General features: G+C 35.7%; 1 protein-coding gene across 1 annotated transcript in view; it reads right to left on the bottom strand.

The window, feature by feature from the left end:
* Window positions 1-1,980: 1,980 nt before the first annotated feature.
* Window positions 1,981-25,045, bottom strand: part of MCTP1 (multiple C2 and transmembrane domain containing 1) — a 140,285-nt gene continuing 117,220 nt past the window's right edge. The window contains exons 18-21 of the mRNA XM_087927045.1: window positions 7,320-7,429; window positions 6,791-6,900; window positions 6,130-6,227; window positions 1,981-5,337 (exon numbers count right to left, since the gene is read on the bottom strand). Of these exons, the coding sequence (XP_087783171.1) occupies window positions 5,266-5,337; window positions 6,130-6,227; window positions 6,791-6,900; window positions 7,320-7,429 (390 nt within the window). The 3' untranslated portion in view covers window positions 1,981-5,265. The remainder of the gene's footprint in view (window positions 5,338-6,129; window positions 6,228-6,790; window positions 6,901-7,319; window positions 7,430-25,045) is intronic.

Raw genomic sequence — 25,045 nt, 5'->3', positions numbered from 1 at the left:
AAATAAATAAAAACGCAATAGAAAAAATAAGATTGCTTTTTATTTAATACAATGGTAGCAGACTATAGAAATTTGTTCCCAAATATTCTTAAGTTTTGCCAAAATAAAAATACTTTATTCTACATTAGTGGGCCTTTTTAAATTGTAATTAATTTCTGGTTGCTTCTAGTGCCAAGCCTTCAAAATGTTCTCATGTTTTTTCTTATTCCCAATATTTTTCAACAAAATAATTTCTAATACTTAAAGAGAAAACTTCATACATTTTAAAAGGATTTTAAACAATCCATTAGAAATGATTTTTATAATTTAAAAATCTTATTTCCAATCCATCTGGCCCCTTAGTCCATGTATAACTTTTCAAAATCAACATTATATCTTTCCTTTTGCTGTTTATTTCAGAATATTTTTTAAAGTTCTTAAACTTACATGAAACTTTTCACTGATTATTGAAGGAGAATGCCCAGTACAGTGGAACTTGTTATTCTGAAGGTTTTTGATATTCAAAAAGCAGTTAAAAAGCAAGTTCCTGGAGTAATAAAGAAGTGGAGGAATCCAATACCGTTTGAAGACGGTATTTTGCTTGGGCAAAACAGCTTCCAGAGCTCTAAATCCTGTTGCAGACCACTGTTTGTCTTCCCACTGGGAACCTTTCTATGGGGTGTTTATTGGCAATCCCAGCTCCTCCCCTTTATACAGAGAAGAAAATTGACATTTTAATCCATTTGCTGAGTTGTCATTTCACCACAGTTGTAAGCTCTGCTGAAAGCAGACACGCATTTCACAATTACTTTCCAAGAAGTCCAATCCTTATTAATTTTTTATAAAGGTATACTTTTGAATTATCTGAAATGTCCTCAAATTTCTGTGTTATATATTAAATGAACATTAAAAATATGATGTATCAATTTGATGTAAATTTTTGAAAGGAGACATTTTCTTTGTATGGGATGATGGCTCTTAAATTGTTATTTTTTTAATATAAATGCCATGTAGACAATGCAATATATCTTCTCTATCAATCTATTATTTTTGGAGTGTTCATAGAACCTGAAGAATTACTTGTTCTTTTGTCTGTTTTTGATCAGCACAAAAAAAACCAATGACCACCCATTCAGCAATAATTTGGAGTTATGACAGCGCTGAATGAAGACACCTGTGACTGGTCCTCGAAGTTATGCCCTTCATGGCATTCACTGTCATGGCCCCCTCAGAGCCAGAGTCCGCAGAGATGAGCCAGTGCTGGAGATGATGGGAGGTTGAGGGGGCGGTCTCATTGGCTTTGGAGGAACACAAGGAATAGGACGAGGCAGCCCCGGGCCCCTTGGGCCTGGAACGGCTTGCCAGCAGGGAAGAACATGGATAGGATGACCGAGAGAGGGGGGAAGATAGATCAGGCAGTGGAGATGAGGAGCGATGGAACTCAGGCAATGAGCAAGGACCGCCCCCTCCTAATCCCCTAGCACAGAGAGTGGAGAGATGGGAACAGTGCAGGCCAACTTGGGAAAATGCCCTGCCCCTCTTCACAAGGTACACATGGGGACTAAAACTGAAGGAGAGGCAGTGGAGAGGGGCACTTGATGGGAACAAGCGCTGACTTCATGGAGTTGTGTGTGCTGTTGCCAACACCTGGAGTTTGCTGGACTTCTTGCCTTATAATTGCCTTGTTCCTCTGCTTTGTGGACTCACTGCATTGTTTGCTTCATTGGACTAATTGCCTTGTTTCCTTGCCCCACTGGACTTTTTGCCTCAAAGCCGTTGTACTAACAGCATTTTGTTAGACTACTCCAGCCAGAGGCTGCTGGAGGTGTGTGCGCGAGCACTTTGTTCTGGGACTTGTCATAAACGTGGGAGCGTTTGGGGGAAAGTTGGAGCAATAAAGGGGAGTTTGCACTATCAGCTGACTGTTGCTTCCATTCCTTGCCCTTGGTCATCACAGTCACATCACCATGATTTGGCCACTTGGTAACCAGAATGCAATTATGATGGTCGTATCATCTCATAGTCACTTGATCACCATTTGTGACCTTAATTCCAGGCTTTCAACAAGCAAAGTCAATGGGAAACCTGGCAAGAAGTTGTAACTCATGGCCACATGACATCACACAGAAAGGCTACATAGGATTTGCTTAACAACTACAATCAGGCCTGCCATCATAAGTCGGCATGGTCATGTGATTTTATTTATTTTTTTGCTTTATGACATATCACTTAGTAATAGAGTTCTAGTTCCAGTTCCAGTCATTAATCAAGTATTACAAGTCCTAAGTCCACTTATGAAAGTTTTGTGATGGACATATTTAAAGAGAATTCAGGCTATCATTACATTAAGCTGAGTAGGGCTTTCTGCCTTGATAAATTTGTAAAAATTTGATAGCATGGGTCCTAATCTAAAACAAAAGTAAATCTAGAAAGTATTTTAAAATCTTCTAGCCAATTTTCTTTGAACAAGTTCCCGTCACTAACAAAGTTCTTACTCTTTCTAGAACAGGCTATGCCATGCTTTCTAAAATTATACTGAATAGATATAAATGATAACCACAAGAACTGTCTCATTTAATGTTATTAATTTTTAATTGCGTGCAAAATGTGAATCATCCCCTGCTGTTATGTGAAAAACTTGATCTGTTACATCTTCTCTCAAAATCAAGTTAAACTTTCTCTCAGGGCTGAAAGATTATAATTTTTCTACTTTTTCACTTGTTCAAAGTATTCTAGAATATAGGCTAAAACTTTCTTAATAGATGGAAGTGAAAATTAGGACTTTCTTTAGATAGGTTATCTCTGTTCACACATTTCTTCATATACATAAAAGGAAGTTTGAGATTTAAAATGCAGTATGGGAGATTGTTAAGCTGACCGCTTTATTCTTCCTTAAACAAGACGAAAGATTTAGGAGGCAGCCCAATATCACTTGTCATTTTTTTCAGGCTAAAATTATCTAAGATCAGAATCCCCAAACCCTGGTCGCAGCCCATAATTGGGCTGCGGCTTATTTGCAACTGGGTCACAAGAGTGATGGGCTGGCGCACATTTATGTGTCAGCTTTGGAAGCCATATTGAGATCAGATGCTCCCACACTGCCACATCTGAGCCTGGGACAGTGGAAGGGGGGAATTTATTGGAGTATATCTAGTCAGACAAAATAACATTCTTTTTCTGATGCAAGATCAGGTTTTGTTGCATATAAATGAGAGGAAGTCTTAACTTGGGATGGATGAAGATTGGGCCGTGTGATGTGATGATGGGTGCAGGAGATGGATTTTGTTTTTACTTATTGTAAGGAAGCCCGGAACTTTCAGATTCGGGATCCCAGAATTGTGCCAGTTACACAAATAAAAAGGAACTTTTGAGAAGATATCTGTTTCAGAGTTATTGGGCAGAATGGAGGGTTGCTGGAACACTAACAGCATGTGTGCACAGCTCAACTCTAGTGAGTGGGGGCCTGTACGCACATGCAATCCAACTTACACAAATCAAGCCATGTATGGGTGCATACCAGCCCACTGCTTACATGGCCCAGTTACACCCCCCGCCAGCTGAGACATCAAGCTGCAAAGGTTGGGGATTGCTGATCTAAGGTTAAGCTGTTGCTAAACAGCCAAGAATTGAAAATAACACTCATATCACTAATCCTTGGCATTCCTGTGCAGAAAATGGATGGACGCAGAGAGAGAGAGAGATACGCACACTTATTCTAATGTAATTCACATGAAACAGCCAAATTTAATCACATAAATATTTTGTGCAGGAAATGTATCCCCACAAGATAATAGATAATAATAAATGATGATATCACAGGGAAAAACCTTTCACATACTTTGCAACAAGTTTTTAAATTAGCGTAATGTTCTAGAGTTATTTTCTATTCCTCAAAATTCATATCAATAAAACTTTTTATTTCCATTAAATATTGCCCATCAGTAATAAGCAACCAGAAAATTTCTTTGTACATATGCATATCAAAACTACCTGGCTACTCAAGAAACATGTTCAGGGTTAGCTTACCCTGTAGTTTGGTATTCTATCAAGCAGACTGTATATTTAGGCAAGATCCATTTATAGATCTCTTAACCAACAAATACACAATCCAAAATCAGTTTTCATGAGACATGCTCAAGAATAGATAAAAAGGAATATATCTTCACCACATTTTAATGCAAATATACTGGTTAATATCTTTTCATTGGAGTAGTGAAATAAAATCTGAGCAGTAATCCCAACTCAAGAGAAATATTCTAAATGAAAAGTATAGAAACTTTTTTCCCCTGAGGTCACAATTAATCTTCTTTATACCCCCTTGAAAGTTTTCTATAAAAATTATGTGGTAAGCTTTTTTTGGTGTGCATATAATAGGCCATTTAACCTTCTGGAGAAAAGACTAATTTAAAGAAAAAATAAAATCTGCCTGCAATGTGTTTCCACTGACTCCTATAAAAATTTAGGATAATGTAAACCTAAAGTATTACTTAGGTGCACAGAAGATGTTCATAACCTGTCATCTGAGGCAATGTGTTTAAAACTGATTTTGCTTACAAAATATATGCAAGTTGTTCATGAGGCTAACAACTACAAACTAAGATTAAAGTATTTATAAAAATTAGATATGGAATCAGTTATAAATCTGGCAGTAATTTTAGAGATAGGAATATTTTTTTTTGAAACCTGGCGGTGGAATGATAAAAGTATCAAGAAATCCTTTAAATCTTTGGAAATCCATTAAGACATGTGTTGCATGTAACTCATTTACTTCCAGCAAGCTCTGGTTAACTTATAATATCTGGTTATTTGCAGCAGTGATTGATAAAATAAATGAATTTGCTTTACTCTGCATGTCTAGTAATATGTATAAAATGGAACTTTAAAGTGAACATCCTTTTTTGGGGAAAAGATCAGTTATTTGGTTTCTTAATATTAATTAGCATGAATTAAATTACATTTAATACATCTTTATCCCTTTGTATGTTTCTGGCACGTACCATTCCACATTCATGCTATTGATGGCTATTCTCATCTACAAAGCTCGAGCATAAGCTAAATTTCAAACTTTCATTGTAGTTCTGTACAACGGAAATAATATTTTCCTGGCTTAATCTCTCTGTACAGTATTTACACATTTCTCATTAAGATTACCATTTTTTACAAAAAATCACTACCCAAAAGAAAATAAACAAAAAATTAGAAAGAGAAGAAATCCTCCTCAAATGTTGATCTGTTCAGTTGCTGACGCCTTCTTCAGATGCTGATCTGTTCAGCACATGGAACTGACTAGCAAAGGTTGTTTTTCTTCCTCTTACTTGGGCTGTGAGAAAGGTCTGGTTTCAGTTCTTGATAATGCACCTGTTTAAACACAGAATTCAGACATCCATTTCAACTCAGCAAACCAAAGATTTTTTTTTAATACAACTACACCATGGGGCTAGAAATATTTAGGGAAGGAAACAATATTGACAAACAAAAGACAAACTTTTAACACTGTTCCTAAAACGCAAACCATGGAAATTAGCAGGTCAAGGGGAAGGAAGAAAACAAAAATAACAAATAACACAGTGAGTACGTTGGAAAGGAGACCATGGCAGTAAACATTTCAGTAAAGCTTTCTCTTAGTTTCCATAAGGAAAATTTTTTCAAAGCCAAATGACTTTTTTTTTTAAAAAAAAAAGACAGACATTTTTTAAATGACATTTTTAAAGTTAGGACAATGTAGAGCTCTATTACAAAGATAGCTACAATTATAACTGTACAATCAAGGAACAAATAGGCACTTGTCAGTAGAAATATTTTAGCATAGTTTTCTTTGAGGAATATGCTGCAGTTTTCTGCAAACGTAAATGCCTCCATCAAATGCAGACCTTTCAAAGCGCAAAGGATTGCCATCACAGCATCCTTGCCTGACTTGCTTCATATTTCAGTGGACTGAGTGAAATGATTTGCTCTTTTACAGTGGCGTTTTCTGCTTTCATCATCTTATATCCCTGAAGCTGTTGCTTCAAACCATGCAAGCGCTGATGTAATATAACTTACGCTGTTTGTCTATTAACTCACAATTTAACTAGAAAATTAACCTTCAAAAATAATATATCTTCAACTTTAACATCATACGTATATATATATATATATATATATACAGACCAGTTGCACATCTGAAGGGACTCTGGAAAGAAAATCAAGTAGTTCGTTGTTATCAATCGCATATGGACTTCGGAGTTTCTTTGTAAATTTGTTGATGCCTGAACAAAGCAACAGTTCACATAGATCAGTACTGATGTTTTGATGTCATTGTAAAAGTAATTGCATAGGCATGCTGGATTAGCTATACAGCCATTCTTGATTAGTGCTTCATACCTTTTGCCTTAGAAACAGGAACTCCTGATTTTAACGTAATTTCTATCAGTAAGAAAATAATTTTACTTGGCAGAAAGCCATAGATGAGTAGTGCCAAATTGGGGTTTTGAATGCCAAAATGATAACCGCTAATGCAGACTCGATATATTTAAAAGCATGAATGCCAATGTGTCAGTATACCCATTAATTTTTTTAATACTGGCTCAACATTTGTATTAAATGCATGTTAAGACAATGTGTATGAGGAAGAAGAGGACTGCAATTTTATTTGATTGTATTGGTATAAACTTCCATCTGACACATTCAAAGCATTACTGTGAATTTAGAAAAACAGAACATTCTCCATCCACTATCACTAAATATTCACTAAAGATAATATATTTCACAAATTTAAAGCAATTTGTACTAGGTTCTACAGAGAGTTCTGGAGGGGAAAGTCTCTACTTACCCCAGACAAGGACAATGTATCTCAGTGGAATGAAATACAGGATGACTGTAAACACACAGAGAGCAACAATGGCCAGCCAGCTTAAGAATGGAATAGTCCAGTTGAATGTACTGAATGAAAAATTAATAGGTCAGAAATACAAGAAAAAAACCAAAAGCAACAGCAGGTAGAATATAGATCTTTAAGTGGAACAAGATTAATTTCAGTGAAAGAATCAACATGTTTATGAATACACATGAGTGTAGAATATGGCATGTGTTGATGCTTTGGACCCAATCCCTTAAAAGCAATTTTGGAGCTAAAATTTGCTCTAAACTCCATGAAAGCACATATTTACACTTTGTTGAAACAAATTTATGCAGTTTTTTCTAAAAATTTCTTCAAATTTCTTCCCCAATATTGTGTCTCTTGGCTTGGCTTGACAAGGAAGTACACAAATCGTTCCCATAGTATTGCTGGTTGATTAATCTGGCAGTGTTGGTGTGAACATAATTTGAGAACAGCTAAGCAACCATTTGTCGATACTTACTTCTTAATCCTTTCTCCAAGAGAAGCCACCTCATCGAGGATGTTCTGAACACTGATGCACACTTCCTGAATGGCATAGAGTTTATTCATAAAGCCTTTCTTTTCACTGTCCTAAGGATTATAAGAAAGAGGATCAATCAACAATTCTTGGTAAATTGATTATAGTTTTCCCCAGTAAAACATTAAAACAGCATATTTTAAAAATGCACACATTAAGAAATCTTTTATTTTTCTCTGCTTTGAACTACAGTACTTTCCAAGTACAAATGAATACATAAGCCGGGAAAACAGGTGATGCTTTTTCTATCAAATCTAATAATTATAATAGCAAGTCTTTAATATGACTATTAAAGCAGTGGCATCATTTTTCACGCTTGCATACTTGAACAAGTAATAGAAATGAGCTAAGGCTGTCCTTAAATCAGGTCTTAGGTACTTCCAAGTAATTTTCAAAGTGTTTGCAGCCGTACAAAATATATTACTGGTAATAGTAAGTATATTTCAAATAAAATATCAAGGAGTACGAGAAATTATGTTCTATACCAATGTCTTTATAATCCCTACTACTACTTAATATCTCATTAAAAATAGTCTTGCTTGCTTGTTTTAAGTAAAATAATTAATGATGGTAGTTAAGGTGTTAACAATATTGGTGGAGAAACAAGCTGTTATAAATGCCTTAAGGACAAAGTCACAAAAAGGGACTAGTTATATTCATTACAATTGTTTTTATATAGATTATATAGCCAATTTGGCATAGTGGTTAAGGTTACAGGGTAGATATTAGTAGACTGTGAGTTTTAGTCCCACCTTAGATGTGACAAATCAGCTGGGGTGACTTTGGGCCAGTCAGTCTCTCTCAGCCCAACTCATCTCACAGGCTCATTGTTGTGGGGAAAATAGGAGGAAGAAAGAGTATCAGAAACTGTATGTTGGCTGCCTTGGATTATAAATAAAAATAATAAAGGGGGGATAAAAAAATCTTTTAAAAAAGTACAGCCATGCTTTTTGTCAATTATGATAAAACTCCATCTTACAGCAGTTTTAAATGCTGTAAGACAGGGCTGTCAAGCTCCCAGCCCATGGGGCGGATACATTATGCACTGGCCACACCCACACCCGGTTTAGCGAAGGGCAAAAAAGTTTCGATACATCATATGATGCCACCATGACAACGTGAGTTTGACATTCCTGCTTTAAGAAATGCTGCCTTCCTATATAAAGTATAGTTGGTCCTTGACTTACAATGGAAATTAGGACCGGAATAGTCCCAAGCAAGCTATCAGGTGGATTAGTAGCTACTGTCAGATGATGAGAGCACAAGAGGGTTGTGAGAATACAAGGGAGGCATGGGGAGACTTGGGGAACATCTCTGAGGGTTCCCAAGGGAGATCAGCTTATATCAGGAAGGGTGCATGAGGGTGCACAGCAAGATTTGTGGAGGGTGAGAGAAAATGCAAGAGAGGCAGAGAATGGGGTTGATGCACAAGTGACCAGTGTAGGTGACATGCAGAGGGGCTTTCTCTGACAGCTTCCCCATTACCTTTTTGGGGAAGCCAGCATGGGAGGATAGCAAACAGCAATCATATGATCACAGAGTGCTGCAACGAGTCATAAGTGCATACTAGTGGGACAGGTTGTAAGTTGTAACCATTTGTTCAGGACCATTGTAACTTTGAATAGTCGATGAATAAATAGTTGTAAGTTGAGGATTATCTGTTTTGTTCTTTTAAAAAGTAACAGTTTAACAAAAGTATCCTTAATAAATCCTAAAATATGGCTAACATACATATGACAATATTTAAAAAAACTGCTAAGATTTTATTGATGTTTACTTCAGAGGGGAAAAATACCATAGATGCTACCTATGATTTTATCATAAAGTCAGGATTGTTCAAGCTGAAAACATCTGCACAACTCTAAATTGTCTGCATTTTTCACAACCTAGATGCACAGTTGTAGTCCTAGGTAGATAGGTAGGTAGGTAGATAATTTTACTTGAACTAGCTGTGTTGCTCCAACAGTGTTCTTTTCAGTAAATAAGGATGGCCATGAAACTATAATTCTGCTTAAGAATTACTAAAAAAAACAATAATCCAGCCTCAAGTCATAACTGCTTTCTTTTCTTACTTATAATTCTTCAATTTAGATTCCAAGATTGAAGCATATCTTGATTCATCATCAGTTCTTGTACGGAAAGAATGCTATCAGAATAACAAAATACATTTCCCTTTCTTCTATCTCTAGAGCTCAAGAGATTTTCTTTGGAAGATCCTGAAGCTATTTTTCTTTACAAATATTTTAACAAGATCAACTTGTACCTTCTTGAATACACATCTGTTCTACATTTTCTGTCTAAATGGAAAGGACCACTATTCTCCTCAGACCTATTCCTTTCTCCACTTTGGAGCGTAAAGAAAATTTGTTGACATATTCGAAAGCAGGCATAGACAAAACAGCACTGGAAAAAGGAGGCAGACAGAAGGATAAGGGTTCAGCTTTTCCTAAACTAATTCCACATGCCCCATGAAACATTAGCTGTTTTTTATTTCCTGTTCTAAAGATTCACATAGAAAATATTCCAGTCTAGTGAAAAGCTACACTTTTTTCCATCAAGATGCTGTGTTAGCACAGAACATATGAGTCAGTTTCATCAAACTGAAAGTCCCTAATATTCCATTGTCAAATATTTTTGGCATTTTCTCTCAAAACAAAGATGAACTGTTACAGGAATCAATTTTGTCATCTGAATGGCTACAGGGGCAGAGATGGGGGAGATAGGCAGTGGGGTAAGATGAAGCACATCCTATGATTATAAATGAGGTGGGCTGCCAAGCAACCAAATTTGGATCATATGACTGTGGAGTGCTGCTACTAAGGACGCCCAGTTGTAATTATTATTCAGTATCATTGGAACTTCTCACAAATGTTTGTTAAGTGAGGACATCCGTTACTAAAAAAGTTTTGTGTTTAATGTGTTGTAAAGACTTTAAAAAGCATTTCACATTTTTCTTCCAACAACCTGGAAAATAGTCAGGTCTGAGTTGAAACTAGTAGGTTATGTTGACCCTGTCAGATTCAGATTTAAATTACATGTTAAACAAATAAAAGTGTAATTAAAGAGGGTTTTTCTTTGTAAAAGTATCACAATTAATAACAATTTTATATTCCTAATAAACCCAAATTATTTTTAGCCATATGTGATCTTTGAGGCAAAAAATAGAGGAACAATTTTAATATTTTCAATTGCCACAAAAATCTATTTACAAGGTATAAAAGTGCATTCTAATAATAAATAAGCTAATAGAGTGCCTATAACTCTCTTTCTCTTGTATTTTATCAGAATAGGATAATCCTTGCTGGCAACTTAGATCATTAAGAGAAAATAAAATTCCAAATTTCATGAAAATACTTCAGAATCTTTTGAATTTACACCTTAATAATCTGTTATTGCTGTATGCTTTTCACCTGAACTATATGAAACATAACAAAAAAACTTAATCCATTATGAAGAAATAAAACATGCCAAATTTCATAGAAATCAGTGAAGAATTTTCAAGTTAAGTAATCAAGGTAATAGCTCTTTTAAAAGAAATCACTCAAGAAATTAATCTACAATTGGCAGTTTTTTGTGGACATTTTGCAAGAGATGGAGAACAGTCAAATTTTGACATATGAATTTGATGATTGTTAAAATTTAAAAAGAAAAAAAATATTTCCCCTTTCTTTTGGGGGTGGGAATGAGCATTATATTATAGTCTTAAAGTAAGAGTTGAATGTAAGTTGGATGTAAGTGTACTTTATATCCTTTAAAGAAGCAGTCACATGTTATTCACACCACAAGCCAGGCAAACACCTGGGCACAAACAGATCCCCCCTGATATCTCCAGCTCAAACACACCCCAACCAGTCACCCAGATGAAACCAAGCTTCCTAATAAATGATAGCCATCCGTTTACTTGAAGCCAAGCCACACTAAAAGCCTCCAATATAGGAACACAATGTTGCCAGCCAACCAAGACAAAAAAAACCACAAAACAGACAGAAGATATCAGAAACACCAATCAAGCAGAACACAGCAAACTCCAAGACCAATAAACACAGACCAAGACTCCCAACCAATCAGGATGAAGAAAAAAACATTCTGGCACAGCAGTAGGCTAGCCTCAAATTTAAAACTGAAACAACTGTAAAAAGTCTGACTCACAGACGAACACAATACAGAAGCCTGATGATGGCAGATGAGATTCTGCCGAAACGTTGCTACAACTTTAAAAGCACAACTATAATGACGTGGGAAAATACCCGAACAAAGCTGAATAACATACATACATACATACATACATACATACATACATACATACATACATACATATTCCTTTCTTTTTTTAATACTAATTCTCTCCTTATTCTCTTTTCACTCTTTATGTTTTCTCTTGATTGTTAGTTTATGTTCTTTTTTAATTTGTTCAAGTGATAAAATTATGAAGACAACAGGAAGCTTTTTTAGAAAAGAAGTGATGACTGGTAAGCTTATAGTGAAATAATATCTACAAATCAAAGCGAGCATAATCTCAAATCAAAAGCAGAATTGCAATCAAAAGGGCATATCTGTCACTGGCTAACAGACATACAACTGAAAGCAAGGTTTAATTTAGACAAGAAATATTATGGATTTGAATCTGTAAAAAATGAATTTGAAATTTATTGTGTGCTAATGATGAACATGTTGTTGCAAAATGTTTTTTAAATTAAACTGGAAAATGAGTATGTGAAATACTATATGATTCAATAAGCAAATAATTTATTTTGTATATAATGCTCAAGCAATGGACAAATGGTTTGACAATGAACTATAATCTGAAAGAAAACTTTTACAAAATGATGCAGCATTGGTACGAAATGCCTGACAAATTGTTAAAGATGTATAAAGGTGTCTCAAATGTACATATGTTGGAAATGTAATTGTAAAGAAGAAACTTTTTATCCTCTTTGATAGACTTGTAATAAAGCAAAAAAATATTGGGGCAGATTATGTTTTAATCCAAAATATTCTTACAATGAATATAAAATTGAAACCAGATGCTTTGCTTTTAAGATTACTGGATAAGGAGCTTGAAAAAAATGATTTTTAATTGTATACAGCAAAAGTTCTTTATGAGCAAAATGGTATATTAATCACCACTATGAAACAATGGATAGATGGAGTTAGCAAAGATAGCAAAATTAACTGTTTTACTCAGAAAAAAAGGAATGTATTTAGTTGTGTTTCTACTAGAAACTGCTTCTTCTGTTTCCGGGAGAAAAAAATGAAATTTTGACTTTGGGTTTTGCTGATCAGAGTAGTGATTAAAATGGCTAATATTTAAAATATATATAAAGTATAAAGTATATAAAAGGAAAAAGTTGAGGCTGTAACTATTTTGTATCTTGCTGCACTGAAGAATGTTCGAAGTCAATGCTTTTTTCCCCTCTTTCCCTTTGTCACACACTTCTTTTTCTCCTTTTCCCTTCCCTCCACTTCTCTATTATCTTTATTTTTATTTGTACTCTATATTATAATAATCTCAATAAAATTTACATTAAAAAATAAAAATGATAAACAGTTTGAATAGTCTTTCACAACTTGTTGTCTTCCAGATGAATTAAGATTACAGCTATCAGCATTGTCAGCATTTGGTAATTTGCTAGGGATTTTATAAATTACAGTCCCAATATATACGGGAGGGTACCAGTCTGGGAAAACAAAAATTGCTTCAGGCACAAGTGGGCAGCAAATAACTTATAGCAAAAGTAGACCCTGAAACCACCAAATAGGCCACATAATTTGCTTGCATTTGTTTACCTCCCTGATTGCTGCATAGTAAATATGACATCAGTTTAATTTGATATTATGGATTAGCACAGAGAAACAAGTAATTTATTGCATATTTTAGAGTAAGGTCATCTTCAATCTAGAGCAAGTAACAATTTCTTGTTTCAAATATCAAGGGGAAAAACCAGTGAGTCTGATATTTATTTTGGGATATTTTCTTAAATAATAAAAGAGAAGTTAACATTTTAATGAATGAAAAGTAAATATAGAGTGGAACTCATTTTCTAAAAAAGTTATTAGCACAATTTGTACAAACTGAATGCGACATAAAATGAGGTTACTGTGCAACACAAAAGAGATACCACAGCAATAAGGGCTATAACAATAACTGGAATACATTATTTCTTTGCTAGCAGGATTACAGAGGATGAGTTTGACTGATTATGCATTTTGTCTACAATAAATGAATGCCAATGAGAATGAAGCACGCCAAGATTCACAGAATGATGATACATTTTTCACTGATACATTGTGTACAAACCTGAACAGAAGAACATATGTGTCATCTACAGGGCCTGAATAAGGCAAACATAATATTTATATGGTAATATGTTAAAGAACATGAATGGGCACTTTCAGCTTATATATCCCAAGAAGTTCAGCTTTCATTTTCTTCTTATATTGCATATTTCATATGAAATCCATTTTACCTACCAGTATAAAGCTTCCATAACAAAATATATATGTTAAGAATTAGTTATCTTAACTTTACATGGGTTTGTCCATGCTACCTATGAAATTTCTTTACATTTGAATTCTCATATTCAGAACACAACCCAAATTGCCTTGGACAGCTTGCCATGACTAACTCCCATTTCTGGAGTACAAATATGTAATTTTGATATTCTACTCATTCTTTCTCATATTGTTCATGTATAAAAAAATATTCAAAATGGACCTCTATAAAAAGGAATACTTGTAGCAAAACAGCGTGAGGTAAGTTTTAAGATTATTGTGCAAACTAAAAGGGTGGTGATGAGAAATAGTACTACGTCTTTACAAACAGTATGGATTTCTTCATCTGATGGAGAGGGTCACAAGAAGAGTTAACTCACTGATCTATTCCATAAAAAATAGATTTTTTTTCCTGATAAAATAAATAAAACACACACACACTCTCTTTCTTACCTCCCTCTGACCCCTACACCCAATCGGTTGGTAGCAAGGCCCAATGGGCAAGCAGCCATTGGAAGCATCGAAACCAAGGTCAAAATCTGAAATCTTTTAACAGTGGTAACAGGTGAGGCAAGGACAAGGGAGCAACTCAGATGCCTACTGGTAAACCAAAGCTGGCTGGGGGCATCAGCAGTCGATGGATGAGCCCTCTTCCTTCCTGAAGGGAAAGGGTCTTTGGGTGCATGCTGGAATGGGGAGTAGGGATGTAGTTTATATCATGCTCCACAGCTATTCTCCTCTTCCTAGCAAAGTGGCAGGTAATCTGTAGGTTAGGCAAGGTGGAAGTGCTGAGATGGAAGCAGAAGCGGTGGTGGAGGCTTCACTCTAGTTCTGCTGAAGCTTGGGGGGTGGGGGGGGTGGAGCAAGCCTATATTACAAGGCATTGATAGCAAGGTAAGTGACATATACATTTAATATAAAAATAGAAAACATGTGGGAAGAGAAAAGACAAGGGAATGACTGGGATGCCTGCTAGCAAGGAAGTCTGGCTGTTGGAGGAGTTCCACAAAGGGTGTCTCCTCTTCCTTCCTGGAATGGGGATGTAGAGTACAGTTTTTCTCATGGTTTGCCATTCCTTTTCCTACCTTCCTCTGCAAAACAGCAGGCAGCTCTACAGGTTAGCACAGGGGTGGAGAAGAAGGCTTCACCATGGCTCTCCTGAAGGGCATGGGGGAGGAGAGGAAATAATGCAAGCCTATAATACAAGTGGAAGGAAGAATGACCCAATGGGTCACGGATTGTCTAGCATCTCACAAAAACCAGTGATTCCTAGAAGGCCTATGTATTTTCATAGAAGGCCAGAAGAAGGTCTTTTACCTGTTGTTAAAAGGGCAGTACAGTTCCAGGCAAACCTACTGGACGGAATTCTTCCTCATTTCTTCAGCTGCTTTTTGGGCAAGGAAATCTAGAGATGGATCTCTGATGGGGGTATTTGTGTCTAGGTAAGAAATATGGGAGGAGTTTTTTCATCCAGTAAAATGGTCCTAAGGTGTTCTAGGCTTTATAGGTTAATGCTTACAGATTCTATTGTAAAGTTCTAAGGCAGCAGCATTTGAAAGACGTTATCAGGCTAAACACAATATAAGGACTCACAAATATTATTTCAGGGAGATTTTTGGGTTTCAGTGTCTTTTTAAAACTCAGCAATTAATCTATAATAAATATGAGAAAATGTAGTATTTTTCAAGGGGTGTAGTGACTGGGACTCTCTCATCTTCTAGCTTATTCTAGTGAATCTAACAAAGGAAATATTGGCAGTTACAATAGAAGAATTCAATGACGGCATTTATCTCCAATGTTTGTCAGGTAGGTTTTGTATTATTTATTGTCTTGTAAATAACTTTAAATGCTTTTTTAGCCTTGGTTGCAAACTATCTATTTTCAGTTCAACAGTGAAGAATAAAAGCTGCCATTCTTTGATGTCTTTCCCTCCTCTATTCTTTGTTCCTACTTTCCATGGATTTCATTATGTTACTGGAGGTATACATTGTCAGATCTAGGACAGACAACACTAAGTAAACAGGGAAGGGAATTGTAAAATTTTTATGATCTTGGGAACAGGAAAATAGAACACATTTGTCCTCCTGCATGCTTCTTATTCTATTCCATTACTTTTTAAAACAAATTTATGTTTTTTTTCTAATAAACTTTCATTTGATTAATTCGCACTTGAACTGCTTGCAGTGTTTTTTAAGGAGTTAGGGTTTCCTTCAGATTCTAGACATTTAGGGCTAAGCAAATATTCATAGTATGATTAATCTATGCTGAATAGATGGCAGTCAAAATAACAGCTCTCAAAAAAGACATAACTCGTAATTTTCAATTTGTATAAAGATCTATGGGGGTTCAGAGTCATTCAAATTATTGTTGCACACACCAAAAAATTAACATGAATATATAGGTCAGGCCAGAGAAAACAAGGTTTGTAATCATATGAAATTAGCCTAATAAGATTATAACTCAGAGTCTATTTTATAAGCCCTACCAGTGAGATTTTACTAAAAATATTATTTTTATATTTAGAAAGACCTAACATAGCACACACACACTCTTCTATTTCTGAAATTTCATAGGACAGCTCCACAAAGAAGTTCTCTGCAGAGGCATTAAATATTCCTGACAAATGTATTTTCTGAATGATCAAGTCCTCTAGCAAAACACAACTGAAGATATTAATCTATTTTTTTACAGGTGGAAAGCTGACAGTGATCATCCACATCAACCACAGTAATTTGGACCTGGAGAAAACAAAATCTAAATCTAGTACTATTACAAACCAATACTGGATCAAATAACTACTTACTGACAGATAAGTTCCAGAAAAAAAAACACAAATTACTAAAAGTTAAGTTTATAGTTCAGATAATCATTTTTGAGCTGTACCAGGAGATTCAGAAAAAGGTCCCAGATAAATTTAAATAATTTAGTCAGTCAGTCAGTCATAAATTTGATTGGCCGCCCATCTTACCACAAGGTAACATAACACTATTTATTTTTCAGAGCACTTTTGATTCCAGAATGTTATACTGATAATCAATCTTACACGTTTTGGTTTTTCTAACTAAACAAAAGGGAGTTTTAAGAATAGTTTCATTTCTACTTGAAAATGATTCAGGGTGAAGTAAGATTTATCAATCCCAATCCATCCTCATATATGTCCAAGTAATACTGGATCCCAGGGTATATTCTAAAGAGTGGATATTCATTCCTCTTCAAGTTTCAGCTATATAAATATTTTACCCAAGCTCCATGAATTGGTAAATTTACTTTATTGGAAAATTAATAGATCACTGGCAAGACTTAACCAAAACACAAACAAACAAATGTTAAAGTTGTAAATAAAATCATTCTGAAATGCAATTCTACCAAATTGCTGCCAAAAACATAAAATGCCTTTATTGTTTCATGTTAAAATGATGGGAATATAAAGAAGTTCCCTTGGTAACAAGAGATAGCTAATCCTGATTGGACATAGTTTCTCTTTTGTCTGAAATCTCTTCACTCTACAGAGAAAAAGAATAGCATTCCTTATTAGAAGATTTTTCAGAGAAGAAAGGAAAAAGACAACAAGAAACTCCTCTTTTTTCTCAATAAAAGGGGTTTCAATAGACCAAAAAAGGCACTGATCACACTGTCTAGAATAAAGATGCAGTTTACAAATATAAAAGGAAAAAGACATCCCCACACAAAAGAAATTAGCAATTATGCTTTTTGAAAACTTAACCAGAGATTATTTTTATTTTTATTCAGTATGGAAGAGGTTGATGAAAGCCTTTAGTTCCCATTCTATCATTCTACTAAGGGAACTAGCGTTCCTAATAGATTATCAAATATCACTTTAGATCTGCACAGTAGATGGAAGAGGTTGATGGAAGCCTTTAGTTCCTATTCTATCATTCTACTAAGGAAACTACCGTTCCTAATAGATTACCAAATATCACTTTAGATCTGCACAGGAAGTGAATTGATCCCCTTTATTTTATTTTTTTATTTATTTAATTTTGACAAGCGATTAAAAGATAACAGGTATAAGTATAAACGTAGTTATGAATACATGAAATGGATACATACAACCAAAGTTCAGAGAGATACCCTCCCAAAGGTACTGACAACCTAATTCTGAAGATCAGACACTTCCAGATCACATGATCGCATTTCAGATATTTGACAACTAGCCCACATTTTCAACCATTTGCAGCACACCTCATGGTCACATGACTGTAGTTAATGACGCTTTTGCTGGAAATTGACACTTATTTTCAGTTTTTGGCAAAAACACCCCCTAGCAAACAACGGGTTCACTTAACAAGTGCCACAAAGAAAGGTATAAAATCGGGTCAGTCATGTAGGTGACCTGTTCTATAACAGTCACAGCTTATGAACATAGTGAGCAGGATCCATTATTTATTTTTATTTTACTTATTTTATTTTATCAAATGATTATTAGATAACAGGAATAAGTATAAACATGGTTATGAATACATAAAATGGATACGAATAAGAAAAAACAAACAAACAATAGGACAGGGATGGTAGGCACGTTGGTGCACTTATGCACGCACCCTACAGACATCTTAGGTAAGAGGTGATGTCAATAGTAGACAGTCTAAAGTTAAAGTTTTTGGGGTTTGGGGAAGAAACCACAAAGTCAGGTAGAGTATTCCAGACATTGACCACTCTGTTGCTGGAGTCGTATTTCCTGCAATCAAGTTTGGTTTGGTTTACCTTGAGTTTGTATCTATTGTGTGCTCTTGTATTGTTGTGGTTGAAGCTGAAGTATTCACTGACAGGTAGGACATTGCAATATATAATTTTATGTACTATACTTAGATCGAACCGAAGGCGGTGTAGTTCTAGTTTGTCTAGGTCTAAAATTTCAAGTCTGGTGGCATAAGGCATTCTGCTATGAGTAGAAAAGCAAAGAACACTTCTTGTGAAATATTTCTGGACTTTTTCAATTGTGTTAATATCAGATACATGATATGGGTTCCAGACTGATGAGCTGTATTCAAGTATAGGTCTAGCAAATGTTTTGTATGCTCTAGTTAGTAGTGTGATATTACCAGAGAAAAAGCTACGTAAGATTAGGTTAACAACTCTTAATGCCTTTTTGGCTATGTAGTTACAGTGGGCTCTAGCACTTAGATCATTTGAGATGAGTACTCCAAAGTCCTTGACAAAGTTTGGGTCATCAACAAGGTCTTGACTATTCAGCTTGTATTTTATTTTCTAGGGTTTTTTTTTGCCAATATGTAAGACAGAGCATTTATTTGTTGAAATTTGAAATTGCCATTTGTTTGACCATTCTGATACATAGTCAAAGTCTTTTTGAAGGGTAGCAGTATTGTCTGGAATAGCTTTACATCATCAGCAAAGAGAACACAGTTGCTGTTAATATGATCACAGAGGTCATTTATGTAGAGTATGAAGAGAGTTGGTCCTAGAACAATGCCTTGGGGACACCACTGTTGACATGTACAGTATTTGATAGGATGCTCCCAATTTTGACCATTTGTTGCCTGTTTGACAGAAATGCTTCTATCCAGTTATACAGGTGTCCAGAGATACCATAAGATTTTAATTTTAGGAGTAGTTTGTCATGTACCACTGAGTCAAAGGCTTTACAGAAGTCTATGTAAATTGTGTCTATTGCTTTGCCCTGATCAAGTTGTGTAGTCCATATGTTTTTGCAGTATAAAAGTTGCAGACTACAGGATAGTTTTTTTCTGAAACCAAATTGTTTGTTAGAGAGTAGGTTGTCTCTAAGTGGAGGATAATGGATTGGTTAATAATTGATTCCATGACTTTACAGGTGACTCAGCATAAGGAGATTGGTCTGTAATTTTCAACTAGGCTGGGGTCTCTCTTTTTGAAGATGGGGATGACCGTGGCTTGTGACCATAGTTTTGGCAAGGAGCTGGAGCCTTTCAGGAGCTGGTCCTGAAAGATTTTTTGAAGATTATGCTTAGAGGTTCTGCTATGGCAGTGGATAGCCTTTTTTAAGAAGTAGGCACATATTCCATCCGGTCTAATAGACAGACATGGTTTTAGATTGCGTAGTGCTTTTTCAACATTGTCTTCTGTAAAATCGATATGTATTAGATCATTGTAGTTGTCTGTGGTTCGACTAGGAAATATTGGGCATGATCCATTACTGTTTACAAATACTGAGCCAAAGAATATGTTAAAGAGGTTGGCTTTTCTCTGTGCTGGGTAATTTCACTGCATTTTCAATTAGCTCCATGTAGCATTCCTATTGTGACTCCTGTTGTTTGTCCAAAACTATAGGCCTTTTTCTTTGTCTGTAAGGACCTGTCAGAACTGGCTGAATATCATCCCTGTTTGTGATACATTTTTAAATGTTCAGTTGACCGAGTTTCATGTTTAATGAATAAAAGAGATAACAACAACAACAACAACAATAACAACAACCCTGGTGATGCACAAATTGAAGACAAGCAGCACGAAAAAAATTACACAGTACCCAGGACTTACAAATTGAAGTGGAGTGACTTTGGAAAAAGAAATTGTATGTTATCCCAATTGTAATTGGAGCCTTTGGAGCAATACCTAAAGGGCTACCTAGCTATTTGGAAATTCTGAATTTATCAGATTTGAACACCCTGATTCTACAAAAAACTACCCTACTTGGAATAGCTTATATTCTCCGACGTTACCTTAACAGTTGCTAGATCCTGGGGTTAGGACTCGAGCTGTTGAGCTACCAACCAGCCCCAAAGGTTGTGAATCTCACTGAAGATAAAATAACAACAACAACAACAACAACAACACAACAACAACAAAATGAATCCATTTCCAACAGAATTGACAGTTTAGAGCAAATCAGCCTGTTGGAAATTCATTTTGTTGTTGTGTTGTTGTTGTTGTTGTTATTTTATCTTCAGTGAGATTCACAACCTTTGGGGCTGGTTGGTAGCTCAACAGCTCGAGTCCTAACCACAGGATCTAGCAACTGTTAAGGTAACGTCGGAGGATATAAGCTGTTCCAAGTAGGGTAGTTTTTTGTAGAATCAGGGTATTCAAATCTGATAAATTCAGAATTTCCAAATAGCTAGGTAGCCCTTTAGGTATTGCTCCAAAGGCTCCAATTACAATTGGAATAACATACAATTTCTTTTTCCAAAGTCACTCCACTTCAATTTGTAAGTCCTGGGTACTGTGTAATTTTTTTCGTGCTGCTTGTCTTCAATTTGTGCATCACCAGGGTTGTTGTTATTGTTGTTGTTGTTGTTGTTGTTATCTCTTTTATTCATTAAACATGAAACTCGGTCAACTGAACATTTAAAAATGTATCACAAACAGGGATGATATTCAGCCAGTTCTGACAGGTCCTTACAGACCGTTAGGGAAAAATTTGTCTGGTTCGGATAACCAGTAGGGAAAATTTTGACTGGCCATGCCCACCCGCCAACCTCCAGCCTTTGGTCTTTGCCTCCCAGCAATTTGCCTCCTGGCAGTAAACAGCCTGTTTCAGTTTCAGTTTCAGCACAGCCTGATTAGCACAAGCAGCTGATTGTCGGTTGAATTGGCCTCTGAACATCAGCTGTTTCAGGTTGCAGGGATTGCCATTGCCTATTGCTGCCTCTGCATGCCCCATTGCATCCCATTTTTGGCCTCCATGAGCCCCGTTTTGGCCTGTTACGATCCTCGCTGCCTGAAAATGGGACATGAGGAGGCCAAAAACGGGGCATGCAGAGGCTGAAAACGGGATTCAGAGACTGAAAACGGGATGCACAGAGGCAGCAATAGGCTATGGCAATCTCTGCAGCCTGAAACAACTGATGGTTGGAGGCCGAACTGAAAATCAGCTGCTTGTGCTAATCAGGCTGTGCTGAAACTGAAACTGGTTGTTTGCTAAAGGAGGGAAATTGCTGGGAGGCAAAGGCAGTTTTTTTTTCTTGTTTTATCGCTGTGCATGCGCCCTCAAAGTGTGCGCACACAAGCGAAGCAAGCTCTGAAGCAAGCTCCAAACCGGTAGGAAATTTTTTTGAACACACCACTGATCACAAATATAATTGACTGATGCTAATGGTTGATACTGGTTGCTGCCAGCATCCTAGATATCAACCAAGTATCTTCTTAAGATGTACAATGTTCTGAGTAGCACAGTTTTTTGCAGTTCCACTGGTGTTATTGCAGGAAGCTGTAATTTCTTGATGTATTTTGTAAAATTCTTGGACATGGTACCAAGTGCTCTAATGGTATCACTGTTACATGTTTCATCCATAATAGTGTAGTTTTGATGGCCAGGTTGCAATATTTTGTGATTTTTTTCCAGTGCTTTTTCTTTGACTCTGGTGTCTCCTGGTACGGCAAATCAATAAATTGTATGCTTTGTATTATTGTTGTTGTTGTTGTTGTTATTATTATTATTATTATTTTCATTACACCTGAAACTCAGTCAACAGAACATTTAGAAATGTATCACAAATATTATTGACTGGCACTGATGATTGATATGGGTTGCTGCCAGCATCCTAGGTATTGACCAAGTATCTTCTTAAATTTATGGTGGTCTGAGTAACACAGTTTTTGCAGTTTCACTGGTGTTATTACAGGAAGTTGTAATTTCTTGTTGTATTTTGTAAAATTCTTGGTCATGATGCCAAGTGCCTTGATGACAATGGGTATCACTGTCACACGTTTCATCCATAATCGCGTAGTTTCGATGGTCAGGTCTTGATATTTCGTGATTTTTTTTTTCTAGTTCTTTTTCTTCAACTCTGGCATCTCCTGTGCATCGATATCAATAAATTGTACACATACATTATTGTTGTTGTTGTTGTTGTCGTCATCATCAATAAACAATAGCCGGCCATTCAACTGAAGCCAAGCCTTGCTGAAAGCCCCCAATACACAAAACACAATGTTGCCAGGTAATCAAGACAAAAAAACGCTACAAAACAGAAGATATCAGAAACACCAATCAAGCAGAACACAGCAAACTCCAAGAACAAAAAACACAGACCGAGACTCCCAACCAATCAGGATGAAGAAAAAAACCATTCTAACACAGCACGAGACTAGCACCAAATTTAAAACAGAAACATCTGTGAAAGCCTGACACACACGAACCCAATAGATGAGCCTGATGATGACAGATGAGATTCTGCTGAAATGTCACTACAACTTTAAAAGCACAACTATAAAGACGTGGGAAAATACCCGAACAAAGCTGAATACCATACATACACACACACACACACACACACACACACACACATTGTCTTGAAACAAAATATATTGAAATTTGCTATTAAAATGGTTTCAAAAATAAGAAATATATTGAAATTTGCTATTAAAATGGTTTCAAAAATAAGAAATATCAATGCCACATTTCTGGCAGATTAAAGAAAAATGTTTTGTGCAAAAGACAAGAGTAAGAACAGACTAAATGACATCCTTCTTGAATGCAATATAGCTGCTTCTACAGATATGGGGAAATAAAAGGATATAAAATATTAACTCACCTTTCTTAGTCTTAATAGAACTTATCTCAAGCTGGCGAGTTTTGCAGTTATAGGATGGGCAAATAAATAATGAACAATTCTCTCTCAAAAATTTGGAGATTATCCAGTCCAGTTCACAGATAAATGCAGAAAACTCACTACTACAGTATTCCTGAAAAACAGCCCTCCAGCTTTTTTTTAAACACTCCTAATGACAGGGAGTCTATCACCTCCCTAAGACAGTCCACTCCATTGTTAAACAGCTCCTGCCACTAAGAATTTTTTTCCTGATCTACAAACAGAATCTCCTTCCTTGTAATTACAGACTATTGTTTCCTATCCTCTTTTCTGGAACAGTATGAACAATTCTTTCCTATCTTCTACAGGAAACAACCACATTGTTTCATTCGTTTTCTCTTCACCAGACTAAACCTATTAGTGCCACCCACATTGTTTTTGTTTTTTTTTCTTCCAGGTCCTTTACCATATTGATTGTTGATCTCTTTTTTTTTTTTTTTCTATAATGTAACACCCATAATTGGCTGTTATGTTATAGGACACAAAATAGAAAAAATGATTTGCCTTGATCTTGATGGTATTCTTCTACTGATGCAACCAAAGATTACACTTTCTTTTTTTTCAGAGGGATCATACTTTTGGCTCAAATTCAACTTGTGATTTTACCAAGACATCCAGGTCCTTTTTATGTGTACTGCTGCCCAGAATAGATCCGCCTCACACCTCTGATTTATCCTATCCAATTGCATTTGTCCCTATTGAAATATATACTATTGGTTTTTGCCTAATATTCCAGTTTGGTAAAATTATCTTAAAACTTGGAACTGTTCTTTAAGTATTTGCTTTCTCTACCCCTCTTCCACAAATTACTAAATGTGGTGGCAGGGGTTAGGGTTAGCCTGTTGAAAAAAAGACTGTAATGAAATAATGATACTTGATACACCCAGGCATAGAATACTGAAAAACAATTCTTCAGGTTGGTATGTTACATTCTTTACTTGGAAAAATGAAGCACTCGTTTGTCTGGCAGTGCATCTGTCAATTAAGTAGAGAGGATAGTTTAAGTAACAAGAATTAAGGCAAAGAATCAAATTTACATTTTCTGAATCAGTTCAATAGTGACTAAGTTATATTTGTTGCAGCAAATATAACTCATTTTTAAGGGAACTATGTTAACAAATAATTTATGTGCTGCCTTTAGATCAAATGAAATAATTGCAACAGTTAGTAAGATAGGCTGAGCTCTATAGATTGAGAACACATTTTACAATAGAAAGAAAGGCTGACTATTTCCTCCCAATCAAAACTTTTATAGTGTTACTGAATGACAGGCTTTATAAATCCTATTTCTTGTTTGGGAGAAATTACCTCAGCAGTTTAACTTAAAGTAGGAATGCCTTGTTTTTCATGTAAAAATGCCTGTAGTTACAATTGGACATATGAAAAGACTAAATAATTTACTGCAACAGTACAAAAATGTAGTAACTATCCAGATTTAATCCTAGTGCCTGCCACAATGCATTGTTACTAAAAACAGGCTACAATGGGGGGAAAATCTATTGGGCAGAGGGAATAAATGGCAAGCCTAAACTCAACAGAAATTACCAATAATGATTCAGATTTGATTACTTTCTTTTGTTAAAAAAAACATATGCCATAAAAGCCCAAATGTTTCACCATCAATACTTA

Source organism: Pseudonaja textilis, chromosome 2 (assembly GCF_049901715.1).
Source record: "Pseudonaja textilis isolate UNSWEBS1 chromosome 2, rPseTex1.2, whole genome shotgun sequence".
In the NCBI taxonomy this organism is placed as follows: Eukaryota; Metazoa; Chordata; class Lepidosauria; order Squamata; family Elapidae; genus Pseudonaja; species Pseudonaja textilis.
This window is presented reverse-complemented; position numbering and strand designations above follow the sequence as displayed.